General features: G+C 26.4%; 1 protein-coding gene across 3 annotated transcripts in view; it reads left to right on the plus strand.

Moving 5' to 3' along the window:
- The window catches only part of LOC111615581 (ATP-dependent zinc metalloprotease YME1L1-like), a 56,637-nt gene that overhangs the window by 22,784 nt on the left and 19,930 nt on the right, over positions 1–13,923 (plus strand). For all 3 annotated transcript variants that reach the window (XM_023356981.1, XM_023356983.1, XM_023356982.1), the window contains exons 4-6: positions 8,781–8,867; positions 9,109–9,248; positions 9,332–9,430. In XM_023356981.1, the coding sequence (XP_023212749.1) occupies positions 8,781–8,867; positions 9,109–9,248; positions 9,332–9,430 (326 nt within the window). The remainder of the gene's footprint in view (positions 1–8,780; positions 8,868–9,108; positions 9,249–9,331; positions 9,431–13,923) is intronic.

Raw genomic sequence — 13,923 nt, forward strand, 5'->3', positions numbered from 1 at the left:
CTATTTAAGTGAATATAATATATATTTTTTAAAATTACAGTAAGACCCTGCTTAACACAGGGGGATGCATTTCTAGACTACAAAGCGCTAAACAAAACATCGTTAAATGAGGTCATTTTAACATAGAGTAAATAGGGAAAGGGGAACATGCAACCAAAAATAAACAAATTTTACTTTAATTTTAAGTTATTTTTATATTAATTTGCATAATAATATATGTTAAATAACACACAAATGTTTATATGCACAAAGAAATGTAAAGTTCATTTTTTGTGATGAAGGTCCTGGCTGTTCTGAAATTCTTGTTTTTTGTGATAAAGTCATGTAGTTTCATTTGTTGCTGTTTTTCTTTTCTTAAGCAAATGTTGGTAGCAGAAGATTGCATACAAAACACTTCGTTTTGCTTTTTCACTTCTTTCAAAATCTGGATCATTTGTTACAATTTGATCAACGATTTCAGTTATCATTACCAAACTTTTACTAAGAAATAGAAATTCTTTGGATTCTTCATTTTCAGAATCTCTATTTTCCAGTTCTACATGAATTCCTTGTTCTGCCAATTCTTAAAGGTCATCATTGGTATGGCTCTCACCAAAAACCTGCAGTAACTCCTCAATATCTTGCTCGTCTAGATCTCCTAGTCCTGGTCAACCTAACGCTAACGCTGGATAGGCTCTTCTCATTGAGAATTCTTGGATACCTTCAACCATAACTTCTTTCACACTCCATTCATGCATTTATCAGTTAATTCTTGCCAAGCGAAGTTGATATTGTCTATGGCATCCATGATGATATAATTTTTCCAAAATTGCACAAAACAAACATAGATTTAAGGTAAGTACAGCACTATGACGAATTGCCACCTTTTGCTGATAGGTTTGTGTTCATAAATAATCATAATATATACGAATCAATGAAATGCCATGATAATTTGAATCAGCATAAATTTTGAGCGTTGTTTTAGGCTTCGAGCAGACCATGTTATATCGAATCAGCATTAAGCAGGGTCTTACTGTATATTCTTTTTTATAAGATTTATATTTAGTTTAATAAATCTTGTTAAATTGTTTGCCAATAGATGATGCTACATGTAACTCAGCAAATTGAATGTAGATGGAAATGAATTGATTTACAGAAATCCAATCTATATTTTGGGATGGGGGTATCTGTACATTATCTAAGAAGTATGTAAACATAACTGCAGAGTTTCTTAGCAATTGGTTGAATGGTCTAGCAGTGTATAGTGAACAAACGAACATTTTTACTTATATATATAGATATATATTTTAATGCCTTTTCTTTGAACGAAAGTTGCATCTTACGGGTCATAAAATGTAGTGTTTGATATTAGCTGTTATTATTATTTTTGTTGTTTTAATCTTCCTTTCCTTCCTGATTTACACGATAAAACATTTGATATGAGCACCAACAGTGTCGTTATAACTTCCTAAAAATCTTCTAGATAAATAGGTATTTTATAGAACTTTAATATTATTTTGAAAACATAGAGTGATTGGGTTATGTTTGAATTAAGTTCACATTTCAAACCATAAGAAATAATGGAAAAGCTCTTCCCTATTTACAAGATTTTGATTTACAAAGGGTTTTCTGGAAAGAGGTATTATAAATCAGGTTTATACTATAATATGATATATAATATTTCTTGTTTTAAATTAAAATTAATATCTTTATCTTGAAATAGTGAAACTTTAATACTAAATTTTGAAAAGAAAGTCTTCAAAAATTTGCAAATATGAAAGTTGTAAAGTAAATGAAAATGTTATCATTCAAATTTAAAAATTTTTTTGGGGTTATTTTCTTATTAAAAATTAGAAATTTTTAATAAGAAGCGTCCTCTGGTGTTAATGCCACAATCATAATATTACATTTTAAATAAAAAAACTAATAAAAGTACATGGCCGGCATTATTTACATTTAATTAATATAAATACAACTTTACAAAGATAAAACTTTGCATTTTGTTTTTTATTTAAAATGTGATATTATGATTATGGCATTAACACCAGAGGATGCTTTACCTCTTTTTACATTCTTTTGCAGGGTTGCCAGATTGGGCTACAAGTAGCAGATTGGCTACCTTTTAAGTGTTCTCGCTACAAAAATTTCAAATTGGGCGGCACGTTACTTTTTGGGCTAGTGATAATTATCTTCAGGCTACAAATCTTAAAAATACGCTACTTTTTTATTTTCATATATAAAATCGCAACACATTTCTTGTATTATACAAAACTAATAAAGTTTTATTTAATTATTTATACAATTAAGTGTAGTGAAAAGTTGCAACGTTTAACAAAGATAAAGATACTTTGCTTCTGTTTTCCATCTGTCGTTCGCTCCAGTAGACAATCCACAACTTCACAAGCATGGAGGCGACCTTGCTTGTGAAATTGTGGATTGTCTACTGGAGCGAACGACGAATGGAAAAACAGAAGCAAAGTATCTTTATCTTTGTTAAACGTTGCAACTTTATATTTATTTATACAATTAAGTATAATGCAATTAAATGTATTACCGTTGGCCATGTTTTTATATTTTTTATTTTACTTAAAGTTTTGTTTGTTCAATATTTCTATTTGCAATGAACGATAGTTTTACTGAAATGTAACATGTTCGATACTTGTTTAATTCTTTAGTACTTTTTATACTAAAACAAGTATTAAATGAGTATCGAACTTGTTACGTTTTAGTAACTTTAGATCTGGCAACACTAGATATTTGTTGAGTTTGCACCGTTACTACCAATTTTTAATTGACTTTGATGCACAAATGGCAGCATTATCCTGTTGGAATTGCCAATTTTCTTTCCCAATAAGTGATCCAAAAGTTATTAAATTTTGATACAACGGTTCTTGATACAATGGAAACAGGGTGGCTTAAAACTGAAAACAAAAACCGTAGTCACTAAGTCTCTAACTTCAAAAAATGAATCTCCTCGCCTGCAAATGACTGGCTTTGATTTAGAGAAAATTGATGCAGATACACCGAATATATATATTACAAACTTATTTCATTAGTAAAAGTGCATAGTTGCAAAATAATTCATTTTTATTGTTTGGGCTACAAACAGTTCAAATCCGCTACTTTTGAAGCACAACCACGCTACTTTTTAAACTTCAGATTTGGCAACGCTGTTGTTTTGCGGAGGCAGTAGCCTCAAAAGAAAGGTCATCTCTGAAGTTTTGTGAATTATTTAAGGACTGCTGATAATGTGAATGGCAAAAAGGAAGGACAAAATGCAAAGATTTATTTTTGTAAAGTTGTATTTATATTTATTAAATGTGAATAATGCCGGCCATGTACTTGTATTAGTTTTTTATTTAAAAAGCTGATTAAGAATTCAGAAAATCGTTTTAGAGTAACTAAATGGTGCTCTTTAACTTTTTATTGGAAATTTTATGTTACTTCTGTTAAAATGACTTTGAAAATGATTTTCAAGGTTAACAAAAATGGTTCCATTCAGTTCTCCATACATGACTGACTGCCTATGTAACTATATTATGTAGGCATAATGTAGTTAGTACATGTAATCAGTGGTGATATTCGAAATATTTAACAAAGGGTTCACTAACAGAAAATTTTTCTTTAACAATTTTTTTTTTCGCTTAAATGGTGCATTAGGAACATTAGAGCAAAAACTGACCTTAATATATTCATATAAATAAAGATGCGTTCGCAAAATTAAGTCAGTTACAGTTTAACATTGTTTATGCCAGAACTATTTTGTATATATTTTAATATTTTTCATTCAAAATATTTTATAAACATAAAAAATGACTTTTTTTTAATCAGAAAAAGTCATAGGGAAAGCAGTTAGACCTGCTGTCCCTATGACTTTTTCAAGAAAAAACTTTTCTAAATCATTTATTTTATCATTAGGTATTATTATAATAATAGACAGATGTCATCGTCTCTCGAAATACAATATTTTTTTTTATTTAGCTGTCGATAGCCCGACACTTGCTCCGCAGCCATCTCGTATTTTCTCACGCACGTGGGATTGTGGGACCTCTCGTATGATTGGACCTAGTTTCAAGAACTCTTTCGAGTCGATCACGATTGAACCTCGTTTCAGTCGAGATTGAAACGGTCGATGGAGGTTGCACCAAGGCGAACAGGGTATAAGGCTCTAGTTTAGTAGTGTTACAGACTATAATACGTATATTTTAATACATTTTTTAAAAGAAACAAAACCACTGTGTGTTTAACAACGGGTTCGGAAAACTTTGAAAATGTTAAGAACGGGTTCGGCCGAACCTGTGCGAACCCGCTGAATATCACCACTGCATGTAATGCAGTTAATTACATTAAGTAAGTAACTACATTAACAAAATTAATATATCTTCAGTAATTTCGGAATAAAAATTGTGAAAGAGATTTTTAACTGTATATCATCATTACAGTTTCTTTGAGCTGGACATACAAAAGCTAGTTGAGTGTTAGTTTTAGTCATAGCTAATGATGAAAAATACTGTCTTAAGTTTTTATATTATCATTGAATAAAGTCACTTTTTATACCCTAATTTTCAACAATAATACATTATTGATTGTCTAAAACAATAATGTGTATAACAAATCAGAAAAAAAAGAGAAAGTGAAAATAAATATAAGATTAATCTCAAATTATTTTATTGTTTNATTTTACAAAACTCTGTTTCAGTTCTTTATAAATTATTCTAAAACTTGCAGATTAATATTAAATTTTCAGTTGTAACCTTGAAATTTTATAATTATATTTAGATATTTTTATTTTCTTGAAATTATTTATACAAATCTTTCAATCAGTTTAATTGAAACATTTGTTGTTGTTTTTATTTTAATACGTAATATACCTTAACCGATTAACTTTTTAAAAGTTACTTTGCTTAAATTTTAATTTTTTTAATAAACAAATCAGAATATATTTTTGTTTCATGAAGCATTGAATCATATGATAGCCTTAATTAAAAAGCTAGAAAAATAAAGACTGTATTCTTGGATTATAACTTTCCATTAATTTTTTGATATATACATTTTGTAAATTTTCTTAATGTCATTGATGCTTGTTCTGTCTATAAGAATTAATGTCAGATTTCTTACAAAACAAAATTCTTCAAAAAATTTTGCATTTACATGTTAAGGAAGATAAGAAGTTTTTCCTTGTTTAATTTTTATATTTATAAAATTATATATATTTGCATATTTATGAATTTCATTTTTTGTGGTTATATGATGTCTGTCATACTCAAAATTATTTTTCATTTTTCAAGAAATTAAAAGAATAAGAGGGTTTCTTATTGATTACATTAATCTAATTAATTGATCATATTAATCTAAATTAAAAGAAATTATAATCAATAAGTTGATATTTTTACAAACATTAATCAAAAAACTGACAAACTATATATAAACTATATACAATGTGTCTGTTCTGATGCATGTCATGTTTTATATATATATATATATATATATAAGGATATAATGCATTAAAATTACATCCAAATTTCCTTTGTTTTTTTAATATTGAAAAAAACTGAGTTTTTACTTTTCGAAAGATTGAATGTTTGCTTTTTGTTTATATTGATGGCATTGATGGAAGCATATAATAGGTCAGTTTAGTCACCAATTAAACATTAGTTCCAGCTTTAAAGAATAATTTTTATATGAAAATTATATATTTACATCTTATTCTAATATCTAATAGAACTACAACAGCATTAAAAATTATTTGATAATTATAGACTGCTTTATGTATCTTGGATGGATGATGTGTGATACTTGGTTGAGGCTCTGAAATTTTAAGTTTGAGAGCCCTTTTATGTCAATGCATAGTGATTTTGTCAAAGATTTTTCAAACAATCCATGCCTTCACTAAGTAAATAGACTGGTCTCTGCTATTTTACATTCTTATAGTCCAACCAAGATTCATTAAACAAGCTATATAGTTGATGTTCTAAGCAATTTTTATTACAAAGAAAATAGAGATATCATGCCTTTCATTGATAAAATTTATTTATTATAATTTTTGTAGCAATTTTCTTGCACATTTTACCTCTGAAAAATTGAATATTTAAATTTAGGAATTAACTTTTTATGTGCTGAGATGTTATTCAGATATAAAAAGAAACAAAAATCATATTCCAATATTAAAGCAGCTAAAGATCTAAAGCCAAAATTATTCACAAGCTATAACTATGCTTGGATTATTAATAATTAGCATAGTTGTAGCCCATGAATAATCTGGCTTTAAGGCTCATCCATAAAACATGCATCCTGGTTTAGGGAAAGAATGGTATATTAAAAAAGACCACAAAATACTGCATAGAGAAGGGATGAGTAAGGTAAAAAAATCGATATGGCTATAATTATTTTAACAAAATAAATTTAGAAATTTTTTAAAAAATTATATACTGCATTTAATGCAATAGAATCATATTATAGCAAACTTTTAGATCTTTCCCAACAAAATTTTTCAGTTGTATGAACATATTTATAATGGGTTAGGTTAATATGTCAGTCCTATAGCAAATGAATTCCTACAATTTTCACTTTACTATAACAATTTCATTACATCTTTCTCTCTTCCTGAAGTTTTCCAATTTGTAAATAACTGTGTCCAAAATAAGAGGGATAGGCTTAGAAGTAACTAATGAGTTGTAAATATACAACAACAAATTGTCATAGACACAGGTGTAAGGATGGCCATTTATGCTTCTTTTAATTTTGTTATTTACCTTATTTGTCACTCCAGGCTTTGATAGTAAGATAGGTAAGATAGCACCAAAGGATATATGGAGTTAATTTTTTAATTTGCTTGATGATAATTCATATACATTTTTTATAATAACAAACTTACAGTTTAGCAAGCTCAAGTTCATTATAATGAGAGCCCATTGCATATTGATATTTTTACAGTTAATCAAATAAATTAGCTGATTTTCTTTGAACATTAGTGCATGAGCTATGTTAAGTGAAAGAGCTATTTGCAATACTTTTTATCTTCATCTAGCACATGAGCTGTACAGAAATGCTTGGTGTCTTTAAAAAAACTATTGATAAAACATCATTGTATTGAAAATAAAATTCCATTTTTTATTTGAAAGATTGAAAAACTGCATTTTAAAGGAATGAAGAATAATACAAGTTTTAGAATTTTTTTTATTAACTATATTTCTTTTTATGTTTTTTAATGTATTACTACATAGTTTTGTTCATTTAATGTTTACATGTAAAAAATCATTTTGAATTAGAATAAAATTAATGTTATGTATAAATTCTTGAAAAATCTAAGTGTAATATAATAAAATTATATAATATAATTAAATTTTAAATATATTCATATTGATTACTGAATTCTTCAACAAGATTCATTTAATTTACATTTTAATTTCCAAAATTAAACAATTTATACTTTTTAATATATGCAGGATTTAGTCAACTTTCCTTTCATTGTGTTAAATGACCTTGACTATTTCCTTCTAGTTGCATGTTAAATTGTAATTCTATTCTTATAAAAAAATTATTCAAATTCTAGAATTTTGATAAATTTTAACAATGAAATTTTATTAAAATCATTTTATTCAAAAGTAACACATTAATAAATTATGCTTAGAATTTAAATAAATTCCATTTTTTATTATATAAAAAATAATTATACATTTAATCATTTGTATTTTATCTTATAAGCAAAAAGTAAATGATGATGATTATTTCTATAATGATACTTTATATAATGTAAGATATAAAACTTGGATTTTTAAAGATATTTAAGAAATGCTCTTATATTAAACCAAATGACAGTCTTAATTAATCTGGCTAGTTTATACAAAATTAATAATTAGAATTTAAATAATTTATTACTAGAGGTAGACAATTAAGACAATATACATTTATTTTACAAAACTCTGTTTCAGTTCTTTATAAATTATTCTAAAACTTGCAGATTAATATTAAATTTTCAGTTGTAACCTTGAAATTTTATAATTATATTTAGATATTTTTATTTTCTTGAAATTATTTATACAAATCTTTCAATCAGTTTAATTGAAACATTTGTTGTTGTTTTTATTTTAATACGTAATATACCTTAACCGATTAACTTTTTAAAAGTTACTTTGCTTAAATTTTAATTTTTTTAATAAACAAATCAGAATATATTTTTGTTTCATGAAGCATTGAATCATATGATAGCCTTAATTAAAAAGCTAGAAAAATAAAGACTGTATTCTTGGATTATAACTTTCCATTAATTTTTTGATATATACATTTTGTAAATTTTCTTAATGTCATTGATGCTTGTTCTGTCTATAAGAATTAATGTCAGATTTCTTACAAAACAAAATTCTTCAAAAAATTTTGCATTTACATGTTAAGGAAGATAAGAAGTTTTTCCTTGTTTAATTTTTATATTTATAAAATTATATATATTTGCATATTTATGAATTTCATTTTTTGTGGTTATATGATGTCTGTCATACTCAAAATTATTTTTCATTTTTCAAGAAATTAAAAGAATAAGAGGGTTTCTTATTGATTACATTAATCTAATTAATTGATCATATTAATCTAAATTAAAAGAAATTATAATCAATAAGTTGATATTTTTACAAACATTAATCAAAAAACTGACAAACTATATATAAACTATATACAATGTGTCTGTTCTGATGCTACTTTCAGTGTGAATTCATTCTTTAATTTCTTTTGATTAATCATATCACAATAATTATATAATAATATAAATAAAAATTGAATATAATATTATTTTATTTTCTATAAACTAGGTTTTGCTGAAACAGAATTATGGCATTTTCCATATGGTAGATTTTCTTCATTATCATCATGTAGACATAAACATCCCTCATTAATACGTAAGTTTACTTTTAAAAATGATATAATTCTTATATTGTTTTAGGATTAATCATACAAAATAAAATTTCGAAATTTCCTTACTTGAGAAAATTAAAAGATTAAATTGAAAGAAGTTTAACTGAAATGATAGTTAAAGAATTTAAAAAATATTACAGTAACAAATAATTTTTCTTAACCTTTTCATTTTCTTTAATTTTTTTTAAAATATAAAATATTGATTATAACATAAAATACTTTCAGATTTAAATTTACAGCAGTTAAGAGGCTTTAAAACAAAAACAGAAAGAAAAACATATGGCTTAGGTGGAAAATCTGTAGAAACTTCTAGAATATCCAATGTTAGTGATAAGCTATTAGGTTTAACTGGACGAAAAGAAAAGGTAGTAATGAAACAAAATTGGTAGTAATGATTTCATTATAAAATATTTCTTTTTAATAAGGAAATATTTATAAATTTTTACAGGACAAGTTAAAACTTCAATCAGAGGCTGAACAAAGTGATAAATTAAAATCATTGCTTACAGATGAGAATCTCAGTCCTGAAGAACAACAAAAATTAAAGGTATTACACAAATAAATTGCTTATTTTTTCAACATGAATAAATGAAAGTTTGTAAAATTATATATAACATGAAATTTTTATAGTAGTATTTCTTTTAGCCATGTATTTTTTTCCTCATTACTTATACAATAAAACCTGTGTAAACTGGAATAGTATGATACCAAATTTTTTCTGTTTTGACAGATTTCCATTTTGAACATATTTTAATATAATTTTGTTTAATTTTTAAACTATACCAGATATAAATGTCACACAGTTACATTCATTTTATAGTAAAATCACTTTTATTATGTACATAAAAATTTTATGTCTAGGTTTAATCCAAATTACTCTAAAGTGATTCCAACTAAAGATGGATGTATTCAAATGAAAGAATTGAGAACTATTCAATTCTAAAAAGTTCTTGTCTTGTTCTTGGAAACTTATGCTTATGTTTGTATACTGATGATTCTCAGATGCAATCCTTGTGAGTGCACATAACAATGAACAAGCCAATTCAAGTACCAATAACTAGTATCTCACTCTTCTGTTGGAAATTCTATAAGTAATTGAATTACAGTTACTACAGAAACCAAGTTATTCTTTTACCTGACTTCTTGAGGAATTTTAATATTCTGATTATTTATTAACTTCAATATTTGTTATTATCAATAATGTTAACCAATTTATAGTTGAATATTCTGTGCTAATTAATTACTAACTATTCTATAGTGCATACAAGGCAAATTAACAGCATCATGTTGCCTTATTCTCTTTGTTTTTAGCAAATTACATTTGTTGCTAGTTTTTTAGAACTCAGCTTTTGGAATTTTATTTTTGATTTAAAAGTATGTGATTCTGCTCCTAGTTAATTCCAACAAAGACTTTGTTTCTATAATTTATATCCCCTTGTCATGTGACCTTTATTTCTCTGAAAAGGTTAGAACTCATTTTGGGAATATATTTTGTCATGCTTTGTGGTGATTGTTATGCCTGAAGACAATTTCCTTATTTGTCCACAGTGGAATCTTAATTTTCTGCTTTTTATTCAGGTTAAATTATATTCTTTGTATCTAAAAACCTCTTTGCCTCTGCTTTAGACAGGCTTCTGGTTTATAAAAAAATAATTAAAAATTGCTTCATTCTCCATTGGAAAATTTCTCCATTCTGAAGTTATTTTCTATTTATTCAGGTTTCATTTTAGACAAGTTTTATTGTGCCTTTATATGTACTGTACATATATATATAATATACTGTAGTTGAGTTCATACTACTATTTCAGGGCATATATAATATAAAATCTAAAATAGATTTATTATAACAATTCTAAATTGAAAATTTTATTGAAATATGATAAATTTCTTTAAAATTTTAAAGAAATTTTCCAGTATATTTAAGTTTATTCATTTAAAGTTGAGTTTAATAGTTGATTGAAATATTTTTGAAATACTATACATTTTCAAGCTAAATTATCATTTTATAAGGTTGCAAATGTCAACTTTCTAATCTAAGTAGATGGATAAAATTCAAAAAGTGATAAAATGAAACTTATTAACAATGAAAAATTTAATGTTTACAAAACTACAATAGTTAGTTTATAATCAACAAATTGTCCTTAAAGTTTATTTAACACTAATGTATTAAGTGATATGAGAATAAATGTAGAAAAAATTGCTTTATTCTAATAAAAGTATTATTTTAAACAAGAGCAAGAGAATTTAACTTTTATACCATAAAAAAAGATGCTTCTACCTTACAATTATGACTTTTCTTGAATCAGTTACCTACTTGTCACACTTGGTGTCGACTGGAAATTACACTTCTGCTCTGCTTTTGCATTCTTTTAAGCACTGAATGTGACATCACATTTCTAATGCCATTGAGTGCTCATATGCATATGTATTTAATGAGAATTGTTTTACTGAAGTTTTTCTTTATAATATCTAACAACATATTGCCAGTAATATGTAGATTAAATTATTCTGAGACATAACAATTTAATGACCATTTTCTTTTCATTTGCCAATTGTAAATGCTGTTTTTGACTGGAACCTGCTTGATGTAGAAAATGATAGTGCTGCAAAATAATTTTAAAAACTCTTGTGTTTTGTTATGGCTATGAATTAATTAGCAAAAATGCCATCTATACTGGCATTTAAAGTAAATCAAAAAGTTTCTAAGAATATACTTTTATGAAAAGACAGAGTAATTGAAGTTGAAAGTACTGTCTCCAGCAGATAGGAAGAGAAGTGAACATTATCATTTTTGCAAAAAACATTTTTTGAGAGCAAATTAATAAAAAGTAAGGGTCAATGCTGGAATCCTAAATATACTTTGTAAAAATGAGTATTGCAGACCTGAGGATTATAATTGAGCTTAGGGGTCTGTTGGGTGAAATTGAGTTATGAACAGGTTTTTGGGGTGTTTTTAGGGTGTAGAATTAGAATTCACCATGATTTTACCTCTAACTTACTTATAACACTGTGAGTGAGGTTTGTAATATGAAAGAAGGTTGATTCACATAATACGATAAGAGGGCTTACATATGTATTTCATCAGCCAGTGCTAGAACTAGGCTTTCAACAGGCTGCACCAATGGCAATGTTTGGTTTGCATAACATGACAAAGAATGATGGTTGCTACGTTGTCATTTGCTGTTCAGCGATATAATTATTATTATGCTGAGGATATTAAACATGCCTACTGATCACAATGATGTTCAAGAACACAAAGACCAAGATGGAAACTGCAGCTCAAGGTTAGGCATGACTCCATTTCCACCAGGATCATCAGCAAAGGAGAAAAGTGGGAGTTCAAAATCCCTGCTGATGGCCCAATGATTGTTCATTATAAGTATTCCCATTCATCATTGGAAGAATATGCTACATTTAGCGTGAAGCAGAAATGCTATCATAAAGTACTACCAGCTCTAAAGAAAAAATATGAAGGACAAACATTGTTGTAAATCCAGCAAAGATTGGTGATCAGAAGCAGATGGAGTTCATACCTGCAGGAAAAATGGATTTTTGGATATGCTACTTTGCTAAACAAGATAAAGGAGGCACCCATCAGCACAACATACTTGGTGACAAAGAACCTACAGAATTGGAGTGTATTGGAAACTGGAATGAGTCTCCTTCTGTGTTCAGCTGTTGTAATGTCACTAAGATATAGTGCAATCTTTCCTAAGCTCAGTTATAATAGTGTAAGGGACTTTTCATTGTTCTTTTAATTTTTCTTTATGTAAAACACAAAGAAAAATGTATTTCATATAATGTGAGTACATTTTGATAAGAATTCACAGTATAAAAAATTATGGATTTTAGCAATCTTTTTTCACTTCTACTGTAAAATTAAAAAAAAAAAAAAGTTTTAAGTCTAGTTATAATTCTCTAGTCTTAAATTGTAAAGATCTGTACAGTAGTTCTATAGATCCAAGGGGCATTGCAGACATTACTGCATTTTTATGATTCTTAACTATATTAATTGGAAAGTTTTTAAAACTTAATCAATATATTTGACATTTCTTTGCATATGCTAATTTTTATATAATATAATTTTGTTAACTAGCAAATGAAGAATAAAAAGTATATAAAAATTGTAGAATGATAACTATTATTACTACTAAATTTTATGAGTATTTTTGCAAGTTACTGATTTTTCTAAAATAGATTAAAAATGTATACATCATGAATGCACTAATTGGTTTTCAAATGAGTAAATTACATATTAATAATAAAAGTGAAGTATAATAATTTATCAACAAATAAATTTCTCATTTTTTGATAATTCCATAAAATAAATGTGTAGTATTTCATTTTCATTACTATGATAATTCTTAAATTAATTCTAATTATTTAAAATTTTTTTATGTAACATTTATCCTTTTATGGTTTTATTTTGTAAATGGTTATTGATATATTTTTTCATATTAACTAATAAAGCAATAGAATGATCTGTAAAAAAAATCAATGCAAAAATGTATTAAATGTATCTGTTACTGTGAATGACCGATATCTGGCAAATATCAACATTCTCCGGTGAATGTCAGCATTCACACAGTCGTTTCGTGTATGTACAAAATATTTGCTAGATATCATTATTTCTCACTTACACCGGCAAATGTCGACATTCAGCATGCACTGATGGTGAATGTTGAATAAAAATATTTTTATTACGTTAAGACAAAAATGCAACTTTTTAATATGTTAAAATAGGAGATAGCTTAAGTAACAGTACATGTAAATAAACTGTTGAACCTAAAACAAACAGTACATTCTAAATCATTAAAGAAAATAATACAATAATAAATTATGCGATTAACATTATACAATCTATTGATTTGTTTTTTGAAACTGTGTCCTGTTTTATATTAGACTCAACTAATAAAGGAATTTGATGGAAAATTTACCATGTGTCTTTGGAATAAAACACAATACTAGTGTTTACTACGCCACAAAAATTATACAATCTTATTTATTGCAACAACTTAAACTGTTATGGCACTTTGAATT

The sequence above is a fragment of the Centruroides sculpturatus genome, unplaced genomic scaffold, assembly GCF_000671375.1.
Source record: "Centruroides sculpturatus isolate CEXI.00-Female unplaced genomic scaffold, Cexi_2.0 scaffold19, whole genome shotgun sequence".
Classification (NCBI taxonomy): Eukaryota; Metazoa; Arthropoda; class Arachnida; order Scorpiones; family Buthidae; genus Centruroides; species Centruroides sculpturatus.